This window comes from Camelus dromedarius, chromosome 13, assembly GCF_036321535.1.
Source record: "Camelus dromedarius isolate mCamDro1 chromosome 13, mCamDro1.pat, whole genome shotgun sequence".
NCBI classification, from domain to species: Eukaryota; Metazoa; Chordata; class Mammalia; order Artiodactyla; family Camelidae; genus Camelus; species Camelus dromedarius.
In genome coordinates, this window is record NC_087448.1 from 8254178 (window position 1) to 8277081 (window position 22904).

At 38.5% G+C, this 22904-nt stretch overlaps 1 protein-coding gene across 4 annotated transcripts in view; it reads left to right on the forward strand.

Annotated features, from left to right (window-relative positions):
- The window catches only part of NALCN (sodium leak channel, non-selective), a 265237-nt gene that overhangs the window by 25952 nt on the left and 216381 nt on the right, over nucleotides 1–22904 (forward strand). For 2 of the 4 annotated variants that reach the window (XM_031466281.2, XM_064492994.1), the window contains 4 exons: nucleotides 5104–5187; nucleotides 6352–6491; nucleotides 6583–6711; nucleotides 20971–21125. In XM_031466281.2, the coding sequence (XP_031322141.2) occupies nucleotides 5104–5187; nucleotides 6352–6491; nucleotides 6583–6711; nucleotides 20971–21125 (508 nt within the window). Of the gene's footprint in view, nucleotides 1–5102; nucleotides 5188–6201; nucleotides 6492–6582; nucleotides 6712–20970; nucleotides 21126–22904 lie in introns of those variants that run through there. The other 2 variants (XM_064492995.1, XM_064492996.1) reach the window with 2 other exon arrangements.

Below are 22904 nucleotides of genomic sequence, written 5' to 3' on the forward strand. Positions count from 1 at the left end.
ACTGTATAATTGATTGGCAGCCTCCAAGTGTTCACCTTTCTAAAAAATTGACAGACTGCTCTTGAATAACTCATCTTCTAAGGCACCAGCATGCTGATTTCTGCCCGGAACTCAAGCCTTCTCTCCTCTCCATTTTTTTGTTGATGGAACAAACAACTTAAAACCTTTCTTCATATTGGAGGCATTAAAATTTCCCAAGGACCACTGGGCCTTGGTGTGTTAGGTTCTGGTTACATGTTTTAGAAGCGGGGAAAAAGGAACAGTTTATTATTTGCAAGTATTATAACTTGAGCATTAATACAATAGGATTTTAAAAGGACCTGGATGTACCAATAAATTGAATCATTGCAATATTTAACCAATTGTAGTTAAGAGTCTTTGAAAATACAAACTGAAAAAGAGACAACATGATAAAATATCAGACATAAAATGCAGTGTGAGATTACATGACTGAACCAAACTTGGGTCTGCTCACCCTCACACAGTAAATTCAATCTACTGATACCAGGTTGTGGCCAAGGAAAGTACTGTGTTTATTGCAAGGCCACGCAAGGAGTACAGGTGGCTAATGCTTAAAAGACCTAAACTCCTTGGAGGCTTTCTGGGAAGGGGTTTTAAAGTCAAGGTGAGGGAGAGGGTGGAGGAGTGTGTGATCAGCTCATGGACCTGGTGGTGCGGTCCCAGCCTTCTGATTCCACCTGGTCTGGGGTCTAGGTGCTGGTGGTCAGCACACGGTTAATGTGTTCCACCTGGTGGGGGTTTTAGTCTCTGCAGCACAACTCAAGGATATGGCTCAGAATATTATCTACAGCCCTTGAAGAGGAACTGCATGTCCTTGACTTTGTTTTGTGGCTAGACTATTACTTTGTCTTTCTAGGCTGTTTTCCTTTGTTTCTGTGTTCCCTCACTTCTCTGATTAAGTTTGCTCTTTGGAACTCCAGGAAGACCTAGGAGCTAGAGCTTTTCTGCAAACAAGAGACAGGGGACATGGGAAGGGTCCTGCTTTGGCTTCAGTTGTTTCCAAGTGCCAGGTTTCAAAGTCTGTACTCTGTTCATTAAAAGGTGTTTTACACTTATGGAGCCTTAATGATCATGGATAATAATTGATAATGTATCAGGTTCAATTTAATCATATTTAAAATTTCATTGTAATATAAAAATTATATAAACATTGACCTGATTCCTCGTTGCGTGGCACATAGGCTTTGCTAATTCAGACTACACAAATCCAGGAAATATCCAAAAGTTATCTCATAATTTCATGTGTAGTCTTCCATGATCATGAAGGAAAGGAGTCTTAACTCTAAGGTATGACCTTGAAAGGTATTACATCTTTCTCTTTTTGCCACAAATTTCTTTTAAGGAACAATACTAGTGGTTCAGATGAATGGATGCATTCACACAGCACAGGCGTTGACTTCTTACTGTCTGCTTTGTCGTCTACAGAAGCTCTAAGACGTGTTCATGTGCTTGTCTCTCATTCATTTAAAATCTGCTGCATGTACTTGTGTGTACACTGTGCTTGGTGGTGGGAGTACCACCTGAAATTGTCTATTTAAAGTTTCAAGAAGCTATGAATCTTCAGAGCAAACTCAAATATTTACAGTAGGGGATAGACCTTTTTTTTCATGCAACATCAGAGAATACATTTAGAGAAGATTTAAGTAGGAAGCTCAAACTGCAGGGACTAAAATATAAATGTATGAAACAACTGGATGGGAATTACAAAGGACTATTCTGTAAGTTACACAATACGAACCATATTTATATACATTAGCTGAGTTGCTGGTGGTTGGATGATGTATGAGCGAAAGCGTTGATCAGAGTAGGCTATGATGAAAGTCTGGAGGAGAAAGTTGGCACAGTCTGTAGGGGAGAGGATTTTTCAGGAAGACAGAACAGCTGAAGAACAATGAATGTCAAAGAGCAAATGGTTAAAAAAAAAAGGTGGGAAAAATCTGAGTATTACTGATCTTTGTATCCCAGGGCACTATAACACTGCTTATGAAAAGTTTTTATAAATAATAAATGGCTCTTGGAAACAGGAACCAAAAAATTATATGTAAAACTTATGCTCAGTGGATTATTTCATATATTTTAACAGGAAAGCAAAAAGAAGCCAGTTCTAACTGGCCATTACATATCACCTAGTATGCAGTGTTCTTGTTGGGGACAGGCAAATGCCACTATGAATTTCTGGAATGTCTAAAGCAGAAAACATTCCAAATAATGCAATTAAAATGTCTTCCTAATTCAAAAATAGTTTTCTGCTTTATCACAGTAGAAGTTTTTGCTAAGCCAGTTTTCATAATATGAAGTCATTTGAAATGCGCATGTATTGGCATGGTTTTGTTTTTTTTAGGATCCCCACCAGAGCTTCTAAAATGATTTAAAATAATCCATTCTTTTATATGGTACAACTTATACTCTAGGCCAGCTCTGCAACGTCAACTTCCTTAGCAAACAAATTTATACAGTAAATAGGAAGCAAAAATTAAGCCAGCCCTGTTGCTGATAGCTTTATGCTGTGAATTTGTGAGGCTCGTTTTTCAAATTTGACTTTATTTGCGCCAACTGATAAAGTAATGTTTGTTAAAACTAAAATTTTCAGCTCTCAAAAATTTTCATTTTGAAAATCTATTTTAAAAAGTGTAACACATGAACATGGGTCATAAAACCCATGTATGGATGCTCTGTGAAAAGTATGTCTCTCTTCTACCTTTGGCCCATGGCCACTTTGTTCCCCTCCCAGGGAAATACCGCTATTTATCCTTGCTTTTCACATTTGAAATAATCCTCAATATACTAAGAAGCTCCTATTCTGTGTCTAATTGAATATAATTTGTTACTGAAGCAAATTATGAGCACAAAAGAGGTTAATGGTAGTGATGCTACATGTAACATTTTTAAATGACAAAATAGAAATAACATAATACTTTATAGGAAAAACATTATATAAACTCATCCTATTTGGGTGTCTGTGGACCCAATGATCTATAATTATTCTTTTTCTTGCCTAACATTTACTTTTAATTTTTCCTATTTTAAAATAGTTCTCTTCTGAGCCCTATAAAATTTCAGTTTTCACTTTTGGAATTCTTTACATTCTCTAAACAACCACAGTTATGCTTTGTTATTAAAATAAAGATCAAGTGATATTTTTCTCTTATTTTTTGCTCACCATGCAAATAAAGACAACTTTATTTGTTTAATAAAAGTCAGTAAGAAAATATGTACTTTAATTTTTCTGCATAACACTAATCAATATGTAATATACTGTATATTTTACATTTAAAAAAAATTAACTGAGGCTGTAAGTTACATAAAGGCAGGAGTTTTTGTTTTATTCACTCTTGTATCACTAATGCTTTGAATGCTGCCTAGAGCATAGAGATGTTCCATACATTGAGTGAATAAATGAACAGATCTGTTTAATATATTGAAGAAATCAAGGGAAACTTCAAAGTGCAACTTAAGTAGTTTGTATTTTATTATCTTTTTGGATGTGAATCAAAATTAGGTTCATTTTATATTGCTTCTATTATCTAGATTATAATTAATTTATATTTTCAGTTATGAAATATACAAGGCAAATATGTTGCTTATGGTAAAAGATGCTTCATCAGGTTTTGAAGGCAACTATATTGTCCTTAAATTATTTCCTCTCTATTTAATATGCATGCATGTGATCACAACCAGCAGCATCCTGTGATACAGTTTTTCTCTTCCTCAGGTTTAAATCACTGTATGATGAGCATTAACACTTAATTTAATAGTTTATTGTCCTCTTAGTCACCCAAACCCCAAGCCTCAGAGTTTGCTTCCATATCTCTTTTGTGGGTCTTCTCAAATACACACCGAATTTGGTTCAGTTTCTTGCCAATGGTAAAATTATTTGTGCAATCATTTGGGAATTAGCATTTTTTTCTCTAAATTCGCCACAGAATTAATTTTCCTACCTTTTTCACTGTATTTATAACTTTATTATAAGTTAAATCGCCTTATATATTAGCTGGGTATGTACATATCTGTGTATCTACATGAAATTGGTGTGTCGTATGTATGTTTCTTTCACTAGGCAATATTTATCCTCTAAGTTGAGTTTATACTTCATATCTGAATCAGATAACATATTAAGTGGATTATCATACCTTTAGTTTTTGCGAACAACAGATTATTTCTGGAAACTTCTCAAGGAAACTTTTTGACAACGTATATGTTACTAATGGTGGAAGGTTCTGGAAATGATTTTATCTTCATCAACATCCTGCAACATATTTTACTGTTTTATTAAAAATCTTGGCATTCTGTTCATGTTTTTATTTTCTAAGTAGGATGACTCAGAGTTGGTAATGACGTGAGCGAACTCAGAATTGAGTTTCACAAATTACAACAGAACCAGTGACTTAATGGGGCAGTCCTAAGAAAGCACTCTAAAGTTTTCTTTCTAGTGAAGGTTTATAATCTTGACCACATGGGGTTTACTGTTTTGTTATTCCAAATGAACTACTTTTTTTGAGAAGTCCAATTTTTATAAAAATAATGCATTCTATTTTCAGAGTAGAGTCACTATTTAAAAAAATGAAAGTAGTTTGTCCTCTTTACCTTTTTTTACGTTTATAATCCCAATTAAAGTTAAAGTCAATTTATGTTTTCTTTGAAAATGTTTTTTCATCTTCACTTCTTAATTTAGTTCAAGGTGAATTTTTGGTTAGTTTTCCACTAGTGGTAGTTGATCCCAGAGATTTAAAGGTCTTCACACTGGCCACTTCTAGGAGTGGTTGCTTTTAGGACCTAAGCTGCCTGCCAAGTAGGATAGCCTCTGGTTCCTCATGAGGTAGAGTCTGTGTGGCTAAAAGCAAAAGCAGTGATGAACTTAGCATTTCACATGCAAAGTTCTGTGGTCACTTGTGTTTAAAATTTTTTTTCCTTATATATATAATGACATTTAAAACGCTAAAAGTGTTCCTTTTGAAAGTCTGTTCAATTATGATACAAAAATTGTGGATAGTTTATACTGAATTAACACTTGATTATTCCTTCACAGATGTTTTTTGAAATTATTCACTTTGCCTGATAATGCCATGTGAAATTTATTTTTAGGGGGATAGTTCCTATGTGAAAGATCGCTGGTGTGTTTTTGATGGATTTATGGTCTTTTGCCTTTGGGTTTCATTGGTGTTACAGGTAATTAAAATTTTTTAAATTACAAGGGGGTATTTTCCAAATGGGCATGATTTTGCATTGAAAATCTAAATAGATTTATTAAAGAATATATGTCAAATGTGATTGTATAATTTCCTAAAACATTGTGTTTTTAAATGTTTATTGTTAGAAAAAGCCTAAAATTTTAATCATTGTGAGTCACATTTTAAAATTATTTCACAGTCAGAAATAAAAATCAATACTGTAGGAAATTATTTCTAATTAAACAGACATTAAAAATATATTCATTGAAATAAGAAAGAACATGGAATGAGATTTCTGTATTTGTAGAATAAATTTTTGAATTTAAAAATTAAAATTGTAGTGTTTTATGTAACTGAGTTCTCACTAAAAAGCTAAAAATAATATAAATACTTTGGGATACATATTGCTCAGCATAAAATATTGATTTGCAAATAGAAAATGCCTTACTGTGAGAATTAGGGAACGTATATTAAAATGTCAGAAGGAGGGATTTTGTTGGAAAACAGTGGAATTCATTTCCCATGCATTCATTCAGGCTTGATTTTACACTGAATTTAAATGAAGTTCCTATATTCTTCATTAAAAAATTCACAATAAAGTAAATTCATAGTCCATCCTGCAAACTCATTATGGTGCTTACTGATAAGCTGTCCTTATTTTTATAAAGTTCACCTCTCCAACAGTCTCATTTCATCCTGCATATTAAATGTGTTCTTTTCCATTTAATAACCATTGTATGATTGACAGATATTCCTTAATTATAATTTTGCCTCTGTTAGTAAATGGAATTCTTTTTCATATTTTTCATAGTATTTTTAACTCTTTCTTCATTACTTTCTGGTCTAGATAGTCAGAAAGTTCCACCAAAGAACATTATTGGGGGAGGCAGATTTAGCATACTTATTCTGTATTCTAAGTAGGCACTTCTTTTTGTAATAAAAACTGTGTCTTGATGAATTATACAGGAAATGATTAATGACACTTTTAGTTTATGTATCTGCTTCTCTTAAGATAACTACAGCTTCAATATATGCCCCAGAGAAAGTTGATTTCAGCAGAAGAGAGTGTGGGCACAGGACGCACCTCTGGTTCTGTCTGTAAGTGCTCTGACTACAAGCAGTGCTAAGCGAGAGTCTGAGCTGTTCACCTCTGAATTCGCAGGTATTTGAAATTGCTGATATAGTTGATCAGATGTCACCTTGGGGCATGTTGCGGATCCCACGGCCACTAATTATGATCCGGGCTTTCCGGATTTATTTCCGATTTGAACTGCCAAGGACCAGAATTACAAATATTTTAAAGTAAGCACTGCTCTTACATAGGTTAAGGGGAAACGTTTATGACCTTTTTTGGGTACATTTTAACTATTTTACCTATTTTTTTTCCCTCTAGGCGATCAGGAGAACAAATATGGAGTGTTTCCATTTTCCTCCTTTTCTTTCTACTTCTCTATGGAATTTTAGGAGTTCAGATGTTTGGGACATTTACATACCACTGTGTAGTAAATGACACGAAACCAGGGTAAGTTTATCTACTAACTACATTTTAATCTAGGTGATTGACCAAGCTGTTTCTGCAGTTTTCATGAGAAAAACCTTCTCAATTTTTAAAAAAGTATTTATGTGCTCTCTGTTCTGTAGCCTCTGCTTCTTCAAAATTATTTTGTGCGATTTTTTAAGACAGGTGTTCAAGAGAAGACAGATTGAAAAATGTAACCCTAAGGGAAAGTAGATTCAGCAAATTCAAAGTGTACATTTAGAAAGTTTCCTTACGGTAGGAACATAATACCATCGGAGTATTTTCATTTATTATATAAATAAGATGGGAATGGAAAATGGCATAACTACTTTGGAAAGCAGCTGAGCAGCTTCTTAAAAAGTTGAACACACACCTACCATTTATACTAATCACATTACCAAATGAAAACATTTGTTCATACAAAGACTTCTGTGTACACTTATGTATACTTACACATACAGAGATTTTATTTGTAATAGCCCAACTTGGTAACAATCCAAATTTCCATCAATAGGTAAATGAACTAACAAACTGTGGGATATCCATGTAATGAATACCCTTTAGCAATAAAAAAAAAAAAAGTATGAGCTATTGATATACACAACATCTCAAGTGAATCTCAAAATTATGTTGAGTGAATGAAGCCAGGTGAAAAAGATTACATATTCTATGATTCCAAGTATCTAAAAATTCTAGAGAATGCAAGCTTATCTACAGTGATAAAAAGGAAGTCATTGGTTGCCTGGGATAAAGGTTGGCACAGAAAGAGGACATTCCCATGGGGCAATGGGAAACCTTTGGGATTGATCAGTTTGCTCATTATCTTGAGTGTGGTTTTGTGCATATGTCAGAATTTAGCAAGCTGTTTATTTTAATGTGTGCTGTTTGTTGTATATCAAGTATACTTTGCTAGAACTGTCTGGAAACGTTTTCGTGTGAAATAGAAATCTAATATCTTCATGTGGTTAGGCAATTGTCCCCACACTATTTTCTGTGTGTTGTTACAGAATTCAGTGCCGTCGTCCTCATTTACTAATTCCCTGTCTGTGTTTGGGTCTGTACCTGTGGTCTCTGTCGTGCGTAAGTGACCTGTTTGACTAACCCTCCACCAATATCCCTCTGGGGCTCCTTTAAATTTTAATATGTTTGTGCACATGGGTCACGTCTCCAGCTCCCAGCCTCACTAGGCCCGCAGCCCTGTCTTCTGCCTCTTGTAGGCGTTGAAACCCAAGCTCTCGGCTACTGGACACATGGTCCCCATGGATACCACCATTCGGTCATCTCACGTGTTTCCCTTTTTCTAGTTTTTAGTTTCCTCTTGCATTTTGGCATTTTGGGGACGCATTTTTCTTTCTTGTAAGCCCAGATGTGCATTTTTAGGTATTGTCTGTAGTGGAAGGAGTTAAATTTAATGTAGCCCATCTTGCCAGAATTCACACTCTGGCACTCATTGCTATTTTTTTCCTACTTTCCTCATTACACTGTGAGGTCCTCGAGGACACATATGGGAAAGGCCGGGGAAGATTCATTTCCTTGTGGCCAATACCTAGTATCCTAGCACAGAGTGAGTACTTAGTAACCAGTGATTGAAGGCATGGTTAATAATATATTATATTTAGACAGATAATAATAGCATTATGACAGGTTGATAAAGAAGAGGAAATAAAAAAGAAAAGAGAGAGAAAAGCAAGTTGCTAAATGGACAAAGGAAAGGTGGCTACAAAATAGAGAAGCAGTGTTAAAAAGTGGAGAAAAGCAGTGAATTAGTACAAACGCAGAATGGGAAATTTGAAGGAAGTGGTGAGTAAGGGAGTTAACTGCGTGGGTGAGGAAAGAAGTGCCTGGAAGAAAACCTGTAGGTAGTTTTTTTTTTTTTTAAGTGTATGTGGGCTGTAGAATGTGTCTAGATTGTCCCGTGAATGAGTCTGAAGGTGGAAAAGATACTGTGTGGGCAGGAGACAATAGACACCGAAGTGAAGAAAAGAGAACGCTTCTGGATAAGGGAGTGGCTGTGTTCTAACAGCAGTGAGTACAGGAAGGTGGTGTACAGTTCCCATTTCATTACAAACCAAATTGAAAGCAAGAATTCCAAAACTTCTAGCACAGCTAGAAGATCAGGCATGATGCTGCAAACTTAAATTGGACACAAACTGTAGTACAAATGAGGAAGACGGGCATCGGTACGATCTGAACTGGTGGCCCTGAAGCACCTCAGTAAGTGTCCTTAGCCAGCCCCCTGCCGTACTCAGTACTAAGAAATGAATGTCGGAAAAAAGTGTTAAAAGACCTCACCTAGTCTGAATATTAGCTCCAGCTCATTACTTTATCCTAAAAAAAAGTTCACTGTGAAGAATTTCATAGATGTTGGCAGAATTTCAGTTACTCGAGACATAACAGTTATGAGGAGATGTCTGCATTTTCTCTCTGTCATATTTGTAAAATCTGCCCAAGAATGCTACGCACACACACGCACAGCTTGCCTTCTCCTCGTGTGGTTCTTAATTTACTATTTGGGAAGAAAATACATAACCGGCCACATGGTTTTATGAGTAATGCTATTCATAAAAACAGTTTTCATAAGTTTGATGATTTATTTCAAGGACCAATCATTTATACCATTTTTCTTTTAAATTTTCAGTTCAGTATTAACTGAGTTTTCAAGTCCCACTTACAAGCAGAAAAACTGTCAATACCATTTTACCGTTAGTTCCAGCCCAGACATTAATTTGCTTTATTTTTAAAGACTCAAAAAATGTCCAGAATTGGAATGAAAGACATAAAAATCCCAATTAATTTTTTTTTCCAATCTTTTTGTTTCCTTTTGTTGCTTCCCAACTAGGAAACATCATAAACATCTGAGTCAGATATTAAGCTGATAGTCGCGTTTCCAGCAATCAGTGTTGCCAGTTGCTGTCGTGGCCTCATTTCTCTCAATCGTTTTCCTTTAACAATTGTTCCAATCTCTGCTTAATTGACTTGCATGCACTATATCCTAATAATGCGAGAGCTTTCAGGCAGAGGTGTGTCTGCTCAGAAACCTGTGTATCCTAGGTTTCACGGCTGACGTCTGGAATTGATTATGTTTAATCTGCAAGACAAATGGAATAAATAAGGAAGCAACGCAGTATGGTGCAGTTTGGCTTTTGAATAGAGCTAATTTCTTGTGAAGCAGATAGAAGGGCGTCTTAGCTGTGTCCTCAGTAGCATCACTAGCGAAGCTTTAGCTTCATGGATGGTGACCTAAGGCAATTATGGAACAAGTAATGGGATTTGACTAAGCAAAGCAGTTCAGTGTCCTAGAGAGAGCTGAAAAGAGCAATGGCCTGTGGCAAAGACAGGTGTTGCAAAATGCCAAATGTGATGGCAGAAAAAAATCTCCCTGAAGCTAGAAGAGGGACCTGTGAAAATGAGCTGGTAGGTGAAACAGAAAAGATGAAGACTTACCTGACACCTTATCATCATTCCTGAGAAAGGAGAGAAATTTATTCAGAGCTTAGTATCAAATAATGAGATCTCATTCCCAAGAGCAAGATCATTAGAAAAACTTTCAGGTAAGTAAATGTAAATGTTCAGTCGATGAAAGTTTACTATGCAGAGAGCACGATTCAGCCAGGAGTTCAGGTAAATATTTGTAACGACTGAACCATTAGCTCTAAGACGCAGAGGTCGGGGACCACACATCACCGCCTGCTCTATCCCTGTTCCTGCAGAGTAATTGTTAATAACTTCCTTTTTGATCTCAGGAGAGTCTCAGTGTGGACAGTACATTTTATGTTCACCCCACCGAGCAGCAGCTTTTAGGACTTGGTATTATATAAAATAGCACTAAGACGTAGACCAGAGACAATATAAAGTTGGATTTGGGGGCAGTTTTCTATTGCTGGTCCAAATAAAATTCAAGCTTTCCCTTTAGGGTACTTAGAAAACAAATGAATTATTGTCTTATAAATTCTGTTCATAAAAGTAATGAGATTTTTTTTAAATGGAAAGTTCAGAAGAATTAAAAATAGAAACATAGTGGAACTTAGGATATTAAATTTTAGTGTCCATGAACTTTATCAAGAGAGGATTTTGTAGAATCTGTAAAATCGTAAGTGTCTCAAATTCACGCAAAGTTCTGTGAAGTCTTCTTGATTTATATTTAAACTTCTTTTGAAAGGATGAAAAAAGACTGCTCTATAGAATTACAGAATTCATGCTGAGATGTCTGCCAAGTGGGAGATACAAGAACAAGTTTGGATATTGGAAACAGTTTCTTTAAAATATTTGAATAAGAAATGAAAGTACTCTGATGGTACCTGTGGATTTCTAAATAAATTAAGAGCAATGATTGTGAAGCGCCTATTATATCTCAGATATTTTGCTTATATACCTAATTTTTAGAACAATCTGAAAAGGATTATTTCTCCCATTTTTCAATGAAGATAAAGTCTCAGAAAGATGAAATAATGTGTCCACGTGGTGAGTGATGGAGCTGGGATTTCAGCTCAGGTCTGCCTTCCAGATCGTGCTTGCTCCAGTATTTAACCTCCCTCTACGATCGTGTAATCCCACATTTAGGAAGCTGTTTTGCATACAGAGCCACGTCCATATGCATAAACTCTTCATGGTGTGTGTCATCGGGAAAAGTAAGGTACATATTTCATCTGGCTATCCATCTCTGTGGAGACGTTATATTCCAGGGGATTCAGTCTCATCTGAGTCTATAAAATAGTGATATGTAGTGATATATTTGTATTACTCATGTATCTCTTTTAAAATCGTTGTGCACGTCCATCTCAGAGATGTGGACCACCTGAGCCACCAGTTAAATTAACCTTTCATATGATGATAATTTTTAGAAGTTAAATATAAGAAAATATTTGAGAATAAATCAAACCCCCGTATGAAAAATTCATACCTGTGTGATTTTCACCAAAATAGCAAAAACATTTGTGAGAGTCTTCCATATAAAAAATGAAAATTCTACAGTTTGAAAAGGATCTGAAAGAAATTGAGTGATTTCTTTTGGCCAGTTACAATATAGCTCTTCTTTTGTTGTGACGGTTACTTCCCCAAAAGAGGATAATGTAATAATATAGGTTATAAGATATGAGATACGAGTCCTCTTTATTATTAGTGGAAATAACCTTCATTGTACAGCTCTTTGTTATTTTCTCACGTAATACTCATAACAACCTGAGAAGTTGTGTTCTGCTTTCATACTCTGTATCACAGTGAAGGAAGTTAAAGCTCAGGAAGGCTAAATAAGATGTCCAAGATGAAATAAGTTGGAAGTGGGCAGAAGCCGGGTTTAAGCCCGGATCTCCCTGACACAGATTTCTATGCTTTTAAATATTCCGTTGTAATTTGGTCAATAGATGAGATGATCTTCCATGCATTTGTATCCAAAATATTTCAGTAAAACATTTAATTCTTTTCGATGACAAGGAGCACATGCTTAGGAGACAAGTCCTAAATGAGGCAGATGAGTAAGTGGTTAAGATTGCTTATTTTAGGACTGAATTCTGAGATGATATACTGGAACTTCTGAGCATGCTGTGTGACTGTGAAGTGAAGAGCCAGCCAGTTCAGCCCCGGGCAAACAGCATTGACTGTAGTTGCCTTCGTAGAAATCATATGCAATATCATTTTGACATCTCGGGTTCAGCCAGACCAGCCTGCTTCTCCCCGTGATAGAAGTCGTAGAAGCATGCATTGACTGCAGCAGCACTAGCAGTCCATTCGGGGAATGCATTTCTAGGGTTAGATCTCTTTTTGCAGAGAAAATCACCGGGGGAACTTTGTGAAAATACAGACTACAAGCTGCATCCTTGGATGTGTATTTACAGGTGGGACTGAGATTGCCAGACTGGCCAGGTTAGAAAGCAAGGATTTAAAACCTTAGTTTCACATTAAAATTCCCAAAGACATGTTATTGGCTAGAACATGAATTTGCATGGCTTTTTAAAATTAAACCATGAGTCTTCGAGGAATGCTAAGCTCTTAGCTGCTAGAGCTCCCCCTGGGGGTGACTTGAGTTTCCTCCTCCCTTAAGCCTGTTCCCCTAGAAATGTCTGAGAAGCTCCAGAGGTATTTCAAGCCTCTTGTCATTCTGGCAAAGAAGCAGTTTGTCCACGTGTTCTGAGAACTGTAAGGTGGTCATCTCAGTTTTATTCATTCAGTGGCTCACGTGTGTTTAGTTCTAGCCATCGAGTTGGCAAGTGCACGTTGTGGTTGAGGACATCTGGGGACAGGGGCTTTGGCACTTCCCAGATCACTCACCACTAGGGAGCCCTTAGCATCCTTGGACCATCTCAAAAGGATGGAAGCCTTTGGAGTGAAAAAAAAAAAAACCAGCTGCTCTCCAGCCATATAATTCCGCCAAGTCCGGCAGTAAATGTAAATATATTTTGATCTCCTAATATGTAGGAGGCACTTTATACTCAGAATTGCTAATTCATAATGTGATCTCACAGGTTGGGTGTTATGATCCTCAGGAGAGAGGAGAGGAAATAGCTCCTTGCCACACATTCATGAATTGGCGAGATCACCAACTGAAGTCCTAAAAGCTTGGCCCCCAGTTTTGGGGACCACGAACCATCATGCCATCTGCCTCCTTACAGATAGCTTCTCACCCCGATCTCCTAGTTCCTGGAGAAAAGAGGAAGGGGTTACTGCCTGAGTAGCTCCTGGCCTGGGTTCAGTGGTGGTAGACTGTGTCTTACAACCTCAAACAGTTTTCACATTTCTAGTTTGGAGCTAGCTAATCACTGAATCTTCTGGGTCCTGATGCTTCGCCTTTATAATGCTCTTTTTTGATTCATTCACATACCTCTTGTCGCCTGACTTTGGCTCAGGTGCCAATCTCCTGGCACCTGTCACATGGATTGTACCTTATCCCTGTTGGCAAGGTAGTGAGAAATACAGATAAGGAAGTCCACTTGGGGAACATATATTATTTAAAAACTATTCAGATATAACAAGGTAAGGTAACTTTAAAAATTTTTTTAAATAAAATAATGTCACTTAAATTTCATATGATGTTTGAAAAACTATTTAATTTTACCATTTTGGTGCATGAGGAATTCAGTTCTTTATGGCTTCGCCTGTCTAGCCATCAGGAGAGGCTGGAAGAATGGAAAAATCATATTAAAGTACTCACAGTTTAACAGGAAGGAGAAATTTATTTCCTAATTTCTTAGAAAATGTGGCAGATTTACTTGGTTATAAAAAGAGCTGTGATGTCGATATTATTCCCTTTCACAGACTGTTCGTCTTGTTTTGCAGCCCCTTTCAAAGTCCAGACAGAGCAATTGAAAGTTTTCAAAAATCAATAACTAGTTTCATCTCTGCAAATTCTACGGTGAGATTTGTTTTCCAAAGCCTCCTGCAATAGAATTAGCCAGGCCAGTATATAGGAGTTTTTAATTAATCCTGAAGGAGGAGGCTAAATAGAGGTGAAAACCCAGCCAGGTGAGTCTCTGGAATGAATGTGAAAGGAGGTAACAGCCAGCGCGTGTCTGCTGTCAGCAGGTGCAGCGAGAGCGACGACCTCTGAACACAGGGCTCAGCTTTTAGCGAGAAAATGAACTTTGGTTTCATGTCTGTCACTAAGAGTGAGGCAAGCCATGACCTAAGGTATCAAAAGCCATATTCACTATTCTTCCAGTGCAAAGATTTGTGTGTGTGTGTGTGTGTGTGCGTGCGTGTGTGTGCACGCGCGTGCTTCACTCCATGGGTTTAACTAGAAATGTGTTCTTCTGTTTATGATTTCTTCCTGGAACATAGAAATAGGAAATAGGAAAGAAACCTTCTTGATGCAGTAAGTAACAAAACGCTCTTCAGATGTGTAGTGTATCTGTTGCACTGGGCTTTGCTGTGCTGTGACTTCCTTTTTTGGGTCTCTTGACAATTTTCTTATGGAATGATAGTTTCCTCACAGAATGCAAACTTCAGAAATACTCCGTAGCTTGGCCTCTGGGAGTGTCTTTTATAACAAATGGATCAGATTTGGCTTTTGAGAAGTCAGCATCTTGATTAACTTCAGTTCAGTTCTTCCAGGGGGAAGAAAAGTAAGAAAAATGTAAACAAAATCGCTATCTATAAATTCTCATTAAATGTATATTTTGTGAAATCTTGCAAATGAATTAAGTAATAACCTCTTTTGTAAGTTAGTGTTTTTTTTTTTTTTCACCTTATTGGCCTTTGTCACAAATGAGGGACACCAGCGCTCACCATCCACCACCCATAGTCACATGTGATGGTTCTACTCTGTGCTCCTGTAACACCGTGAGCAGATAGATAGCTCTCAAAGCGCTCATCATGTTCCACTGTAGTTACTCTTCTGTTCGCTCCCTCACCCTAGGAATGGAGTCCCCAAGTTGGATGTATCTTAGTCATCTCCATGGCTAGCATGTTCTGTGGCATAGAATAGACCTGACAAGAATAATTATTGTTGAATGAATGAACAGACAAATGAAGTCAAGTGGCCCCACTAAGAATATGGGAAAGACAATTTCTGAAAAGGGGCTAAATAACCCTAAGCACAGTTATGTTCATAAGTGACAGTAATGACAGAGTGCCAGCACTGAATCGTTGCCACTGGCAGTGACGGGGGTTTGATGTCAGTAGAGAAAGATGACACTGTGAGTAACGAAGAGAAGAATTTGAACGTGAAGTCTTGAGCAATTGCGCTGGGTGTCCGCAAGTCCTGTGGCGAGGGGAGAACAGAACGCAGTAGGACACGTGGTTTCAGCCTAATCATTTACAGTTTCCTTTCTGGAAAATGGCATGTGGTCATTCTGGGTTTTGTAAATAGCTGAGAAGTTTCTCATCTTACAGATGAGGGAACCGAGGCTCGAATGGTTAAAGTGAATTGTCCAAGGTCATTAGGTTGGTAAATCACTGAGCTGAGAGCTTGTGTGCCAATATACAGCTCAGTGCTTTGGGCCATCAGGAGTAATGATGGATTAACTTAAAACCATAAAACTCTCAAGTACGGAAGTACTGTTTGGGGCTGTTGTAAGCAGTTTTAGCAACAAGCTCTGAACTCATTTTCTTAGATCTCAGACTCCTAAATAATGTTATTTGTAAATAGGATATTTTGTGAAGAATTAAAAAAAATATGCCAGGCAGAAAATGAAGGCCTTTTGAAAAACAGTGAGCCACCCTGAAGGATTCCATACTCATTTTGATACATGGAACTGTGATGGCAAGAAATTTTAAATATTGACTATCTGTGCCAATTTTTAGATATCACACTAAAAGCATAAAAACAACAGGATCCAATTGTTGAAGAATTTTTCCTATGGTTACTTTACAAATAAACATAAACAAACAAATAAATTTGCCATAGATTTAAATAATAGTGGAAAGAATGGCACATTCATTCGTTTATTCAAAAAATAACTATTGTGTCTGCTTTGTATTAGTCAGGGTTCTTCAGAGAAATCGAGCCAACAGGGTGCATATATGAGAGAAAGAGATTTACGTAAAGAATTGGCTCAAATCTGATTGTAAAGATTAGTAAGACCAAAATCTTTAGAAGCCAGCAAGCTGGAAATTCCAACAAGAGTTGATATTGGAGTCCTGAGTCCAAAGGGAGTCTGGAAGCAGAATTCCTTCCTCTTTGGAGACTTCTCTCTTAAGGCCTTCAACCAATAGGATGAGGCCCACCCACACTATAGAGGGTAATCTGATTTACTCAAAGTGTACTGAATTAAATGTTAATCACATCTAAAAACCACCTTAGCAGCAACATCTAGCTGGTGTTTGACCAGACATCTGAGGACCACAGTCTATCCAAGTTCAGAAATAAATTTAGCCCTCACAGACAATGTGTCAGGAGCTATAGGAAATTGGAAGCTATACTAGGTAACAGCTGAGTTGGGAAGACATCCAGTGGACCATTGACCACACAGACATGAGTGACACATGTCCCAAGTGCCAGAAATGAAAAGTGTGGGTACTTTAAGAAGTTGAAGTAGAAACACCTAACTTAGTTTGAAGGACTTTGGGTGACTCCCCTGAGAAAGTGACATTCAAGCTGAGGCCTGAAGGCTGAAAAAATGGGGTTAACCAAGCAAAGATGAAAGGAGAGATTTCTAAGCAGAGGAGAAAATGCTGAAGTAGATGGAACACACAGAGAGCTGAAGTAGATGGAACATCCAAATAGGGTTGGATGCTAGGACATTTGGACAGGCAGGAGCCAGGTCCTTCAGGGTCTTATAGGTCATATTTAAGATTTGTCACCAATGGACTTAGTGTAGGACAGTGATTAAGTGTCTCTCCATGCTCTGTGACAAATGGTTGGGAGGGGCTCAGAGAGGCTGCAGGATGACCAGTTAGGAGACTAGCTGGTGATGCAAGTAGAGGTGAACATGGAGAGAGTTGAATGAACCCAAACCATCTTTTAGAGGATATTTAAGGGAACATGATGATTAGTTCTGAGGGCTGGAGGAAAAGTAGGTCTCAAGGTGATTCCAAGATAGCAAGCTTGCTCGACACTTTGGATGATGGTGCTATGGTGCTACTTGTGATGAGAGGAAATGTTGGCGAAAGGTTCACTATAGGGGAGATAAAGTTGGAGGTGCTTGTGGTGTAGCCAAGGGGAGAGATCTCACAGGCAGTTGGACAGGAAGCTCAGGGACTCTAAAATGACATCTAGGATGACAGAGAGTTGAAACTATAAAAATAGATTTGATTGCATAGGGAGAGGGCATCACAAAAGCCAGGGACCAGGCTCAGAGCAACTCAAAACTAAAGGCGAATTACAGGAGGAGGAGATGGAAAAGGAGAATGACCAGAAAACCATGGACAGAACTAGCATCCTCAAAGCCAGAAATGTTGCATCCATGAGCCTTCCTTCCAAAGCTACAGCTCTCTCTAACCACAACCAGAAAAGGCTTTCCACATTTAAGAACTTGTGTGATTAGGTTGGGCCCATGTAGATAATCCAGAACGATCTCCCCAACCTAAGATTTTTAGCTTTGTTCACATCTGAAACCTTAATATTCCCTTTTGCCACGTGAGATAATGTATTCACAGGTTCCAGAGGTTAGAACGCAGACATCCTTAGGGGGTCATTTTTCTGCCTTCCACCAAAACAACTACATGGAATGCTGCTGATAGGTCACAGAAGATAAAAGCTGGAGTTTTCCCAATTGGATGTAGCACGTGGCAAGAAACAAGAGCAATTTCAGTGGATTAGAGATCATGAAAATGGGCTGAAAACTGAATTAGGGAGATTACAAGTAACTACTTTTTTCAAGAAATCTGACTGTTAAGAAATGCATGTCTTGAAACCTTAAGCGTGAATCGGTATTTATTATGACTGGGAGACTCATTGTCTCTAGTTAGGATATGGCTGTTGGAACAAGAATTCTACCCCCCTAATTCCACAAAGCCTCTTGTTCTATCCTGAATATCTGAGGGAAAATGAACAAGGAAGTAATTAACATTAACAAATAAAAATAAAATCTAGACGATCCTTGTTAACTGAGGAAATGAATATATATTCTGAGACTCTTGACTTTCATTTCAGTTTTTAGAAAGGCTATTTATCATGTGGTTTTAGATACATGAGTTCCAGAGCAATTAATCATCTCATAAATGTGTCTCTAATAAGCATTTACTAATAGCTTGATGTTGGCAAAAATAATGTGTTTCAAATCTGCTGCCCCTGAAGCCAAAAGATTTCAAAATACTATCTGTGCCGATGAGGGTTGTGCTTAAAATAGGAATCAGGACTAACATGAAAGGAAAAACGAGGGAGATCAAAAAGGGAAAAAATACTCTAATATGTATAAATTAATGAAAATGATCACAGTAGTTAACAGTTACTGAGTGATTGACTCATTTCCAGGGCTATTCTGAGAGTTGTATATTAGCTCATTTTATCAAGACACCATAACAAAGTTGGTGCAGTTGCTCCCCTATCCTTGAAGTGAAGAAACTGAGGCAGTGCAGACCACAGCAAGGGTTCCAGACCAGGGAGTCTGCAGACTTCAAACTATACATTACAGTAGGTCACACCTAGCACTTGCAGTCTACCGCGTGCCTGTTTTAAGTGCTTCACAGCTGTGACATTTTCACCACAACCCCGTGAGCAAAGTGTTTTCCCACCATCTTACAGATGGGAAAACTGAGGCACGGATTGGTGAAGTCACACGTGTAGTGGGGCTGAGCCGAAGTCGCACCCAGCGGACTGGCTCCAGAGTCCAGTTATCCAAATAGCTGAAAGATTATGAGTTTTGAAACGTTTTCATGGGGACAGAGTGCTTTTCTCAGACATCGCTGCTATTGTCTTTTTAAAGTATTGGAAATGAAAAAAAAAATTACTAATTTTGATGGGCCGGTAAACTTTCCCCTTCCAGAATGTCACCTTACCTTCCTCAAGTATGGATTAAGAACTCGGTCATCTGTGGCGTTTCTTTCAGCTGCACAATTCTGTGAACAAAATGGTTTCAGAGTCACGTGCCAGAATTCCATCTGTTCTTTCGACAGTTCTTTATTGTGTTTTCACAGGCCAGGATTTAGGTTACATTTTATCGTTGTAATGATTAATAATCACTGATAATAAGCATTTATTGAGTGCTTGGAACACGCTAGGTGCTACGGTGAGTGCGTCACTTGGCTCACTAGTCTTCGTACAAGCTTCTCTCCCTATTTCATGGATGAGGAAACTGAGCTTAGAAACGTTTGGAACTTACTCAAGCCATACAACCAGTAAATGGCAGAGCTTGGAACCAAACCCGGAATGTTTTACTCTGAAACTCTGAAACCCAGTCCCCTCACCACTTTTTTCTAACGTGTAGGTACAAAATCAGAGACCTGGAGTCAGGCTAGACTGGGGCAAAGACGCATCATGGGACCTACACATAAGAATATGGAATGAGGAGAAATAAGTGATGTGTGTGCCTAAAATCGTGTCTTTCTGACACAACCAAGTGGTGATTTCCTCAATCAGAGCCCTTCCTCTGGGTTTTGCACGTGATGTCCAAAGGACCAGCCTGCAATGTGACAGTTATTTCAACATTCCCTGAGATGTATAGACAGGTTAGTTCGCTTGCAGCTAACCAAGAGCGAAATCCTGAAGGTGTAAACATAGAGTTTCGGTTTGACTGAGACAGAACTGGGCAAGGTGTCATCAGGCATGGGGGGGGGTGTGCGCGCACAGGTGTGTGTGCGCGCGCGTGTGCATGTTTGCCTGGTGGCCTCAAACAGCTAAGGGATTGTGGAGAGTTAGGCATTAGACTCTAGGGAAAGCATATTTTATAAGGGAAGGAAGGAGCCAGTTGAATATAAGAAAATATTAAAGAAAAGAAGTGCCACCCAAAAAGTCTGCCTCAGTTTGGCCTTAAGCGGAGGGGACTGAGATGGTCCTGAGGTTGGTCCCCATTTAGGAAATGCCTAGAAGCATTGATATAGTCGGAAAGTACTGCAATGAAGTCATGGGTTTATAAGGCTTGTGAAATCCTCTAGCCTAAACTTCGGCCCCCTACACCGTCCCTGTGAATTGTCTCGGCCAGCAGCTGTTCGGGGCCCAATTTAAGGTCAGCCCAGGATGAGATTCCACAGTCACCATTCCAGTGATTACCTGTCCTCTCTACCAAGAAAGCCATTACATATCTAAGCCCTTTGACATCAACTTCATCTCCAGTTTGTCCTCCAGAGAGATGAAGTAGGATTATATCATCATCCACCTAAAAAAAAAAAAACCTTAATTTTCCTGGAGCTGTCACTAAATCACCCCATAATCTCTCTCTTTGCAATGTGATGCCTTCAGTTCCCTCAATCTCACCTTACTTATCTGATTTTCTTTCTAAACTGCACATGTGACACAGAAGAAGACCAAGCATCATTTATGAGACTCACAATACGGTACTTTTGTACCATATGGAAAATGACTGCCATTACTTGCTGTCGCTTAGCAGTGGCCACAGTAGGAGAAGGATTTGTGAATGACAAGGAATCCCCAGACAAGTTCACATTCCTCACAAATCGACAGAAAGATTCCTCCCTTTGCTTATCTAGGCCTTGGTCTTTAATGATAAACTACAATGGTAATAATATTCTTATAAAGAGCTGCTGTGATGGTGAATCAGGCATCATTTGAGAATGTTCAGTACATCATTAATATTATGAGTACCATTCATGAATCGGGAATCTTAAATCTGTGTCCATATGCAACAGTTATTAATGAAGAGTGATTACATTATTCATTGCAATCAACACTTACAACTGTTGAAATTGTCTGACCCTTTTCTGTTTTGTTCACAGAAACGTAACCTGGAATAGTTTAGCCATCCCGGATACACACTGCTCACCTGAGCTGGAAGAAGGCTACCAGTGCCCCCCAGGGTTTAAGTGCATGGACCTTGAAGATCTGGGACTTAGCAGGCAAGAGCTGGGCTACAGTGGCTTTAATGAGATAGGTCTGTCTTACTGATAAAACCCATTTTCAGTTTCTATTTTACAATGTGTATGAAATGGAGAAAATAGTTGTATAATTGATATTTTATTTTCAGACCGGCTATAGTATTTAAGAAACACAACAGCAGATACTAACTACATCCCTGTATTGTAATATATTCTACCTTATAGACTATAACATACAGCCTGTGTCTGTGTATAGTTGGTAATATCTGTACAGAGTTAAATATTTCTCATTTCAGACTATTCTGATTCTTAATTAGAGCATTTCAAAGCATTTGTTTGTGGGGCAAGGTTCAGGAGTTGTTACAAAGAACCCCTTGAGTCAACAATAGTTGGTTTCCTTCCACATTTAACTCCACCCTAGTAAGCAAGGTAAGTCTTAAATAACCGGAATACTAGACACTGATGATTGCTTGAGAGCTGAAAAGTAATTCTGGGACAGAAGGCAGCTAATGAAATACTTCACGAATATGCATCAGCTGCACAGCAGAGGCACGGGAAACGCTTGTATGTGAATACATTCTGCTCAAGAGTGTCCATTTATTTGTGGCTTGTCCTGTGAAGTCCCGAAATGTGCCGCCACACACAGTAATGGAAGAACTTAGCATCTGCCACTTAGTTGATATCATTGCATTTGTTATAATTCCATTTAAGTTGCAGAGATTTCGTTATTGAAGCAAAAAGCCATGGAATTCTTAACAATTATTTTGTGCTTTGCGAATTTGTCTTAGTCAACTCAGGCTGTCATGACAAAGTACCACAGACTGGGCGGCATAAGTAACATAAATGTACTTCTCACCAGCTGGAGGCTGGAGGTCTGAGATCGGGGCACAGCATGGTTGACTCTGGGGAGGCCCCTCCCCCTGGCTTGCAGAGGGCTGTCTGTTCTCTGTGTCCTTATGTGGTGGGTTGTAGGGGAGGGAGAGAGAGAGAGGGAAAGCTCCCTGGTCTCTTCTTATAAGGTCACTAATCTCATCATAAGAACTCCACCCTCATGGCCTCATCTAGACCAGATCACCTTCTAAAGGCCCCAGCTCCTAATACATCACACTGGGGGATAAGATTTCAAAATACGAGTCGTAGAGGGTGGGAAAGTGGATACAAACATTCAGTCCATAGTGGAATTGTTGGAATCATTTGAAAAAAAAAATTGTTCTTAAAGTTTCAAGGCCCAGGTATTACCTTTGAGTTCTAGACACTTTTACCCAAGGCCTAAGAGGAAAATCTCTCAGTGTATAACAGGGTAGTGGTTGGGCTCTTTTGGAAGCCAAATGTGTTTATTTTTAACCTGGCTTTTGGTGTGGTTTCACGCCTCAGTGGGCCAGCCGTACGGTGGGGATGTCACAGCCAGCCAAGAGGGCATCAGCCCCTGTCAGCCTGGAGGGCAGCTGCTTCAGACTCCGCCCACCAACCGTCACACATCCAAAAAAGTGGCTGATACATCCTATTCCCATCCTGGCCTTCAGTCCTAGCAGCTCCGGGCTGTGTTACACAGGATGGCGTTATGAACCCTGGGCTAACTAAGTGTTTGAGTTTCAGAAAGGCTATGTGAAGATCTTGCATTGATTGGGGAGTACTTTCCAGACGTATGAACTAAACCACAAGTCTTTGGATAGAATATAGTACTGAAGCTGGGCTGAAAAAAACCATGAATAATTGGCATTTTTAAAGAGTGAATTTTGCATTATAACATTCCTAAATTTCATTCTCATCTTTTCATATTTCCTCATAGTGAATTCCGAGCACTGTAGTTAGACAGGCAGTCTTCCAGCTCTTTT